Below are 9832 nucleotides of genomic sequence, written 5' to 3'. Positions count from 1 at the left end.
ATTCGATTGAGTAACTGTGATCTTATATTTATTTTTAAACTGTATATTTATATATATTTTTTTTTAAATTTTATTTTTAAATTTAAAAAAATGTTTACAAAGATATATTTGCATGTAATATCGAATTTTTTTATATACTTGCAGGCAGCACGTCGCTACCGCGTCGTTTGATATTAGAATATAAAAAAATATTAAAACGAATGATAATTTAGACTAGGATATTAAAAGCAAGGAATAAAAATAAATTCAGAGTTTAACAAAGCTCTGTAATATAAATATAAATTGTAAAGTGTAAGACAGGCAATAAGAGGCAAATCGCAGATGATAGTGCGTTATCCCAACAAAATTAAAATTTTTTCCGTTAGAATTAAATACCTGTGCACAAGGCACCAAATTTTACTTGGTCACGGCCAAGATTTAAAATTGGAATAATCTCTACAAGAGATTTAATTCCATACATCCCCTCTTCCCCCCTCATTGGGATAACGCACTGTTATCCGCGATTTGGCTCTTATTGCCTGTCTTACACTTTAAACTTATAAAAATAAATTCACAAAATATCAGAAAAGTCAGAGGTTATGAAGTAATAGATATATATCAATTTTGATTTTAACAGTTATGTGTTTGACAGATTATGTGTAATCATGATGTATGTAATGAGGGTTAAAATATTCGCCCATCACAAAATGTATTTTATGTATATATTTTAAATATTAAATATATAAAATTTATTGATAAATGTTGCTTGGGTAAATACCCAGTAAGAAATCATTAGTTGAAAAGACATCGAATCAACGACTATTTAACTAAAAAGACCGGTTGATATAGGCGTCTAAAATTTGGTTGATTAGACGTTTTTGTGTCTTTCAAATTAAACCTCTAAAAGACGTTTATATAAACGGTTATTAATTGTATATAAGACGTTTAAATAAACATTACAAAGACGTCTATTAGTAGCTTGTTAAACGTTTATTTTTATAATCTATATACAATTATTTTATATATTCGGAATATTCGGAAAATATCTTACATACGAATTTATGCAAATATCGGGACATATATGCATTTTCATTATATGCATAAATTCAACATATATCAACGCATTTTCTTATTATCGAGTATACTTTAAAAATTTATATTTTTTTGTATTGTATATGTATATTAATAATAATGAAATAGGCCAAATGCAATAAATAAGATGTGTAATAATTTTTAAGAATTAAATTTAATAAATTTTTTAAGAATACATATGTATATAACACGTATTTAAAGAAAAAGAAATTGACTTTTATAATTGCAAAGAAAACTGCATTACTATACAGGGTGTCTTAAAATAATCTAATCAACGCTTAAGAACAGATTCTTTTGGTCAATTTGGAGACAATTTTTTCTCAGTGAAAATGTCAAGAAAGGTCATTTTTTGCAAACGTCAATTTTTGTCATTGTATATCTTTGTAACTAAGCCTTAAATTCAAATTTTATTAAAGTAAAATAAATAATTATAATTAAAAAATGTAATTATGTTAATATTTTAACTCTACAAAGTTTAATTTATGAAAATCCTATTTTTTTAAATTGCTCGGAAATTATTGATGTTTCAACAATTTTACTAACAAAGGAAAAATTGTCTTTAAATTGACCAAAAAATTCGTCCTTAAGCGTTGATACGGTTATTTTGAAACAGTTTGTATATGCGCGGTTCGCACTTATTCGCCTCTTGTTCAGTAATATTAATTTATATAGTTATATAATATATATAGTTTTTATATAAAATAATTTGTAAAATCCAGGAAAATGTATGTGTTAATGATTTATAACGTTTCTTGCTTCCGATTTGGAGCTTGCTTGAGCCAATTTTGACATGTTCTTTTAATTTTATTTATGTCACAATTTTCTTTTTTGTACATCACTACGCCTAAAAATAAATATAAAATTATGTCATAAATAAATTATAATTATTATATATTATACATATAAAATTGATGATATATGCACTACTCAAAAGAAAATAGAGAACACTTTTTACAAAGCAAAAAGTGGGCTATCTTCAAATCGTTATAACTCCGTGAAAAATCATCGTACAGAGGTGTTCAAAAAAGCATTTTTAAGGTTGAAGTTTCTACTTTAACATCCTATCGATAGTTTTTAAAAATCTCTTCATCTTCTTAGTGCTATACTCTAAAAAAATCATACCGTTTTTTCCTTAAATTTACGTGAATTTTTAACATTCTATACCGTAATAAGAAAAATTCTTTAGACAAATTCAACGAAATTTCCATAAACTACAATCTTTAATCTACAAAATGCTTTTTTTTTTAATTTGTCTACGATTTTTTTAGGCCGAATTACATGACTTTGAAGCTAAACCTGTTTTTTTCACAATTATTGTCATAACTTAGCGAAAAATCATCGTGCAGAGGTGTTCAAAAAAACATTTTAAAGCTTGAAATTTCTACTTTAACGTACTATTAATAGTATTTTAACTAACAAGTGCAGGGGATCGTAAATCGAGAGTGCGGAAGTACAATAATTTTTCACGGAGTTACAACGATTTGAAGCTAGCCCATTTTTTGCTTTGTAAAAAGTATTCTCTATTTTCTTTTGAGTAGTGTATAATTAAAATATATAAAAGATCAAATATACAAAATAATTTACCTTGTATCAAATTCCACATATGACATTTTTCTAAAGCAATTTTTGTAGAATTCGGATCGATACCTTTAAAATTTATGTTCTTCGCTAAACAGTTATACATTAATTTTTTCATTACATTCATTGTTGCCTTAGTTTCGTCTATATTATTGCCATAACAACTCATATATTTTATCTGTAAAAATTTACGCATAAAAATATAAATGCAAGTTGTTCAAAACGCATAAGAAAACATTATCCGCATAATAAAATATTATATTCGAATAGAATACTCTAGAATATTCTAAAGTATTCTATTCGAATATAATATTTTATTATGCGGATAATGTTTTCTTATGCGTTTTAAACATTCCCGCCCGCCTTGTCGCGCAGTGACAACATGTTGTCGAATTTCGGCCGCGGAATCTCAAGTCGATAGCGTGGTGCGGAGCGATCAGCTGCAAGAGTGAAAACGCGTGTTTGATGTGCAATGAATAGTGTGTAGTGCAATGCGGTGATGATGAGAAGAATGAGGTGCGACAAATGTTACAGTGCATGTGATGATTATGTGGTGAATGAGTGTCGCGAGATGAGAGATGAGTTACGTGCCGGCGGACGGCGTGTCCGCGTTATTCATGCCCGGAATACGATCCGCGCCCGGAAGCATGACCAATTTGACGATCGGGCGCACGAGTTCGGATGTGGCGGTGCAGACTGAGACCACGCGGACGATACCGTCGTCCCCGGGATGCAGTCTCGTGATTCGCGCGAGAGGCCATCGGGTCGGAGGGGTGAGCTCCGAGCGGATGATGCAGAGGTCCCCAACGTGAGGTACGGACTCGGCCTTGAACCATTTGGTGCGGGGGTTGAGACCGTGCACATACTCAGCCGACCACCGCTGCCAAAAATGGTCTCGCATCAGCTGCAGGTGACGCCAGCGTGACAGCGTGGAGGTTGATTGACCCGTCAGCGATGGCTCAGGTACCGGTGCTCCGATGATGAAGTGGCCTGGTGTGAGCGCCGAAGTGTCGTCTGGATCGTCTGACAAAGCCTGTAACGAACGAGAATTAAGACACGCCTCTATTTGTGTGAGGAGTGTACTAAGCTCCTCAAACGTAAGTGTAGTTTCGCCGATTACTCGACGGAGATGAAATTTCGTGGATTTTACGGCAGCCTCCCAAAGACCACCGAAGTGAGGGGCCGCTGGCGGATTAAAGTGCCAGCGGATCCCTTGAGTGTTGGCGGCGCGGGCGATGTGATGGCCCTCGGAGGTCGACGCCTTGAAGAGCTCACGCAGCGTGCGATCGGCGCCAATGAATGTTGTGCCGCAGTCGCTGTAGATGTCCGTGCACAGACCTCTGCGAGAGACGAAGCGGCGTAAGGGGGCGATGAAGGCCTCGGAGCTGTAATCCGAGACGACCTCGAGGTGGATAGCCTTTGACCAGAAACATATGAAGACTGCGATGTATCCCTTCTGTGAGCGGTGTCCGCGCCCCTTGCTGGTCCGGATAGAAATGGGTCCCGCGTAGTCCAGGCCAGTACTCAGGAATGGCCGAGTCGGCGTCACTCGGTCACGAGGAAGGTTGCCCATAGGAGGTTGTGGAGTGGCAGCTCGCCAGCGCGTGCAAGTGACGCACCGATGCAATTGCTGCTTGACGACGGTCCTTCCACGTGGCACCCAGAATCGAAGGCGAAGTAAGCTGAGAGTCATCTGGACGCCGCCATGCAGAAACCGACGATGGCAGGACTCGATTAGCAGTCGCGTCATCTAGGAGGCCGACGGGACGATCACCGGGTGCTTCTCGTCGTAGGGCAGCAGAGCGTGCTTGAGGCGTCCTCCGACGCGAAGCACACCTTGGTCGTTGAGGAATGGGTTCAGCTTGACCAGTGAACTGCGTGGTGGACCGGGCCGTCCTGCGGTGGCAGCAGCTACCTCGTCAGGGAAGTGGAGCGCCTGCACCACTCGAAGCCACTGGAGTAGAGCGGCGTCTAGCTCGTCAGGATGCAGCGGGCGACCAGATGTGACCTCCCGGCTCGCCACGTTGAGCCATCTACGACACCAAGCCGTAACGCGCAGTAGCCGATGAAGTGCGGAGAACCGAAAAAGAAGGTCCGGTTCGATGATGACGGAACTTCTGGTTATCAGGCTGGTGGTGCGTTGTTCCGGAAGGTCGTCCTCTGAGATGTCGACCTCTGAGTTGGGCCACGCCGTTTCGTCCAGTGCCAACCAGGTAGGTCCTGTCCACCATAATGCGTGGTTGATTAATTCTCCAGGAGTAATTCCTCTTGATGCGCAATCTGCAGGATTGTCTTTCTCGGCTACGTGCTTCCACTGAGCGTCCGGGAGCTGTGTTTGGATATGAGCTACCCGGTTGGCGACAAAAGTTTTCCAGCGGGTGGCGTGTCCCTGGATCCAATGGAGCGTGACCCTGGAATCGGACTACAGGTACACTGGAGTAGACGCCAAGCCGAGCGTGTTGCGGACATGCAGCGTGAGCGTGGTGAGTAGATCAGCAGCGCACAACTCCAGGCGAGGCAGTGAGACTTGCTTGACGGGTGCGACCTTGGATTTTGCCATGAGCAAATTAGTTGATGTTTTCCTCTTTTCAGAGTTGCGGAGATAAACCGCTGCGGCGTATCCTCGTTCGGAAGTGTCAGCATCCTTGAACATCCTTGAACATCCTTGACAACGTTGCAACGTTGAACATCCTTGACAGGCAGTGGAGCGTCCCAGTCCAGCTGCTGAAGCCATGTGGTCTGGATCAGGATCTTCGCCCGAATCACGACAGGCGCAAGCCAGCCCATCGGGTCGAATAGCCGTGCAGTCTCAGCGAGAACTCGTCGTTTCGTGAATTCTGTGACTGAACGCGGATGTATTGCGAAGGCAAACCAGTCATCTTGAGGATGCCATCGCAGGCCCAAGGTCGAATGGCTCTCTCCGTCCCATAAATGCGGTCCTTGCTGCAGCCGATGCTCTTGAGGGACTCCCGCGAGGACCTCGGAGTTATTTGAGGCCCACTTCCTCAGTGGAAATCCGCCCGCCGTGCACAGGTAGCGCAGCTCCGTCTGGAGGTTGATGGCATCGTCGAGGTTGTCTGCGCCGGTGACCACGTCGTCGACGTAGCAGTCCCGCCGAAGTGCTGTGGCCCCTTGAGGAAATTGCGTCCCCTCGTCTGCACAGAGTTGCCGCAGCGTTCATATGGCCAGGAACGGTGCACAAGCCATACCGTAGGTCACTGTTAGCAGCTCGTATTCTTGGATTTTGTCCGTCTTATTGTGACGCCACAGGATTGTTTGAAGACGGCAATCCTCAGGATGTACGAGGATTTGGCGGTACATTTTCTCTATGTCGGTGACAAAGACGTACCGGTGCCAACGCCATCGCAGCAACACGTCGTTGAGCGCTGGCAGAAGATTCGCCCCAGTCAACAGATGAGAGTTCAGCGAAGTACCGGCCCGTGTGCGTTGAAAGCCGTTAAATACGACTCGGAGTTTTGTCGTCGTGCTCGACTCCTTCAGGACCCCGTGATGCGGTAAGTAACACTTGAGATCATCCGCTGTAGTTGCAATGTTGACTTTCTTCATGTGTTGTAGGTCTTCGAACTCCTGCATGAAGCTGCGATAGAGGTCGCCAAATCGAGGATCTCGGCTGCCTTTGGTCTCCATGGCTCTCAGGAGGCGCTCCGCTGGTCGGCGAGTCTCGTGAAGATTCGTCGGCGGTGATGAAAGTGGTAGCCTCACAATGTACCTCCCGGTGGACGTGCGTGTGACGGTGCGCACATACAATTCCTCGCACTTAGCTTCCTCGGGAGTAAGTGGAGCCCGAGTTATTGGCTCGCTCTCCTGCTCCCAAAAGCGTCGAACGAGGTCGGCGAGGTCGTGATCGGCGGTGCACCGGAATGTGCGGCGATGTCCGTTGATTGTTGTTGCGTCGTAGCCGCCGGACAGGATCCATCCCAAGCTGGTCTGCTGGGCGATCGGCATCCTTGAGTCACCCTTGCGGAGACCTTCCTCGAGGATCAAGGAGTAGACCTCGGCTCCCAGCAGTAGCTCAGCTGGGTCGTCGTCCAGGAAGCGAGGATCGACCAGCTGGAGTCCGTCGAGATGAGGCCAGCTGCGTTCTTCTCGCGAGACTAAGCCTTGCTGCAATGATATGCGGGGCAGCACAAAAGCCACCACGCGGAGCTCGGCGTTGGTCACGTCTGACGTGACGTGCAGCGTGACCTTGTCACGAGCTGATCCTGAGCGGGTCCCTCCGATTCCGAAGATAGAGAGATCCGTCGAGACTCGAGGCAGGCGGAGACGTTGCGCCAAGGCCTTAGAAATGATCGACACCTCGGAACATTGGTCGATCAAGGTGCGTACGGCGTGTGGTAAGCCGTACCGATCGGCGATGTTAATTCGAGCTGTAGCAAGAACAGCCTTATGATCTCGATCTTGAAGAGTCGTGGTCAGTGTAGTGGCGCGTGTGGTGGCCTCAGCTGCCTGTGAAGACGTGGTTGCTCCGTGCAACGTAGTGTGGTGTCGTGCGTCGCACGTAAGGCAGTTCTTTGACTGACAGCGAGATAAGAGGTGGTTTCCTAAGCAGTTGTAGCAGAGCTTGTTCGTCTCTACAAATGCTTTACGCTCGTTGACGGTCTTGGCCTTGAAATCTCGGCAGGTCATCAAGGTGTGCCTTTCACGACACAGTGTACAGTGCGGCGGCTCAGCTCCTTGGTGCTTAGTGACGTGAGCCTTGGCAATCCGTGAAGCCTCTTCGGGCGGTTTGCTGACGCTCTTCGGTCGTGCGGCATTGAGCGTCAGGATCCGTCGGCTGATAAAGTCAACGAGTGTTTTGTTTTGTGCCGGCTCTGATGAGTCTGACGTAAACGATTCCCATTCCAGACGCGTGCGTGCGTCAAACAATTCGGTGACTAGGAAGTTGAAGAGGTCCATTCCGTGGGTGTTAATTGGACGTCCAATGCTCTCCTGACCATTGACGGCGGCAGTAACGCCGTTGTGAATGCGTCTCAACTCCTCTGCGGTATCTCCCTTCATCTTTGGCACGGCGATGAACGTGGCAAAGTTGGAGCGGATCAATTCCTTTTTATTGTTATAATGTTTGTCCAGGATCGCCCAAGCGCGATTATAATTGTCATTGGTGACAGGTAACGACTTGATTAATTTTTCAGCCGGCCCTGTCAAGCATGAGCGGAGGTGATAAAAGCACTCGATGTTAAAGATCGCATTGCCACTCACGACGGAGAGGAAGAGATCTCTGAACGACGGCCAATCTGCGTAGGCACCAGAAAATGGCGGTATCTTGATGCGCGGCAGTGACGACCTTGGCGTGGTGTCGGCAGAAGGAGGTACGTTCGCTGCACAAAAGTGTTCGGCGTAGCCGTCAAGTATGCTTCTTTGATTGACATACAGATTCTCCGTATCAGCGTGCAATTCTGACTTAAAATAATCGCTCTCGCTGAACTTTTCTTTTAAGGCTGCTGGGATAAGATCGTGCTGCGCTTTGAACTTCGTCCACAGCTGATCCAAAATTCTGGTGCGTGTGGCGATAGCACTGGTAGTGATATTGGAGCTGCCCAGCTTCTTCAAATACTCCACGGAACGTGAGATGCGGATTTGAATCTCACGCTGACAGTCGACCAGCGTGGGTACATCTATGATGGCTGCACACACAGATGCTCACTTTCTTCACTCACACAAAGAGTCACGTTCGCGAACTTGCGGTTGCCGGTGCGATAGATCCGGCTCGAAGGACCAGAAATATGTTCACGAACGCGCTGCGAGAGAGAGGATCGCGCAACACAAAGGATGAGTCATCTTTTTTGTATTAAAGAGTTTAATTTCAACAAAGGTTTAATGACAAAATACACTTTAACAACTTATGACAAATGTTAATTATTTCACAGAAGAGAACGTAATCAAAATCAAAGTGTGGAATAAGCGGCGGTCGTCAACGAAATTTTAGCGGTTTAACAAGTATGCGGTTTGCGTTATGCGGTCCACGGCGGAAAAGCGATAAGGCTGGTAAGCCGGGTGTGAGCTCCTCTTTTATAATTTTTAGGATGGAGCCCATCTTCGCGTGAAGCGCCAATAGTTTTGCGGATTTCAAACATTGCGCGAGGTGACCTGAGCGCATTACGCGTAATTGGCCGCTGTCAAAATTAACGGAACGACGGCTGGAAGAAAGCATGCGCGAGCGGGCGATCGCGATAATTACACAGCCCCACAACAAAAAAAAAGTTGTCTGCGCCATGGACTAGACCATGATATTCCCATGTATTTTTGCTTGCTGAAACCGAATATGACCTCAGTTTTGCCCCTACACGTAAGGATTTTTTTTCTACAGCCAAAAACATCTTAAAAAATCCATTAAATCGTAGATCCCACAACTTAACATCAAACTCCGTAACTCACTCAACTTCAAACAGCCAAACTAAGAATCCTATAACCTTTTCATACTAATCCCGGAACCCTGGAACCCTATACCTGCAAGCCCCATAACCTCATGACTCTATAACACCATAATCCTGGGACAGAACAAGGGATGTACGAACAAAATGATAAGTTCCACTCATTCGAATCAGAAGTCCCAAATCATGTCCACGGAGTGCCATCGAATTTATATATATATGTGGCTATCCCATAGTTACATTGTGCCCGAATGTCTAAGAATCCAAACGATAAGTTTCTTCTTCTGATAACGGAATCTCTGATTCCGTTATTGAAATTGAAAATCCTGCTGCCTCAGAGGATGCTGGAGATGGTGACAACTGCCTTAATCAAGGATGTGTAGAATGATCCATTTTCCGATCCTCTGAGATAACGAAGCCAGCGAAGGCGCGCTGCCTTGCAGGGGGGCGTTAGGGTATGAGGATGAAGCCGTAGTGTGTCCGACAACGAGTTGACTTTGTCCTCGTTAAAGTCGGAAAGCCCTCATACTTAGACCTACGGAGGTATGAGGGTTATCACCCGTAGGACGGCGGACTCACCTGCGATCGGAACAGGATCCCTAACGTGCGGGTTTTTCAATATATCCATGGCTCTTCAAAATAAAAATCCTAAACTTATTCAAAATACATCTAGATCCTCCGTGGTTCCTCATAGATGCGATAGTGATCCGAATTCTTTCTGTTATGTTTGTGGAGAACTTAAATTAAAGAAAAATCTTAAAAAATTCACAGAAAAATTAAAATCAGTATAT

At 44.5% G+C, this 9832-nt stretch overlaps 2 protein-coding genes across 2 annotated transcripts; both read right to left on the bottom strand.

The window, feature by feature from the left end:
- Positions 1-3232: 3232 nt before the first annotated feature.
- Positions 3233-4342, bottom strand: LOC114941050 (uncharacterized). The gene has a single exon (XM_029305337.2). It carries the CDS (start codon positions 4340-4342, stop codon positions 3233-3235), a length of 1110 nt encoding a protein of 369 aa, XP_029161170.1.
- Positions 4343-4399: 57 nt separating this feature from the next.
- On the bottom strand, positions 4400-9669 carry LOC146722430 (uncharacterized). Its single transcript, XM_085484781.1, has 4 exons — positions 9621-9669; positions 5859-8294; positions 5258-5804; positions 4400-5060 (listed from the first exon to the last, which is right to left on the bottom strand). The coding sequence occupies exons 1-4, from the start codon at positions 9667-9669 to the stop codon at positions 4400-4402; spliced, it is 3693 nt and encodes a 1230-aa protein (XP_085340907.1).
- Between the last annotated feature and the right edge of the window lie 163 nt (positions 9670-9832).

Source organism: Nylanderia fulva, unplaced genomic scaffold, assembly GCF_048542155.1.
Source record: "Nylanderia fulva isolate GAGA-0341 unplaced genomic scaffold, ASM4854215v1 Scaffold315, whole genome shotgun sequence".
In the NCBI taxonomy this organism is placed as follows: Eukaryota; Metazoa; Arthropoda; class Insecta; order Hymenoptera; family Formicidae; genus Nylanderia; species Nylanderia fulva.
The sequence above is the reverse complement of the archived record's forward strand: the minus strand, read 5'-3'. Positions and strand labels throughout refer to the sequence as shown.

Bases quoted from the DNA above. Each gene is read 5' to 3' on its own strand.
- LOC114941050 (XM_029305337.2), bottom strand. From the start codon at position 4,342: ATGACTCTCAGCTTACTTCGCCTTCGATTCTGGGTGCCACGTGGAAGG.
- LOC146722430 (XM_085484781.1), bottom strand. From the start codon at position 9,669: ATGGATATATTGAAAAACCCGCACGTTAGGGATCCTGTTCCGATCGCA. The intron at 8,295-9,620 runs GTGAGTCCGCCG...CTGTGTGTGCAG, and splicing joins GGATCCTGTTCCGATCGCAG to CCATCATAGATGTACCCACG. The intron at 5,805-5,858 runs GTATGGCTTGTG...AACTCTGTGCAG, and splicing joins GCTGCTAACAGTGACCTACG to ACGAGGGGACGCAATTTCCT.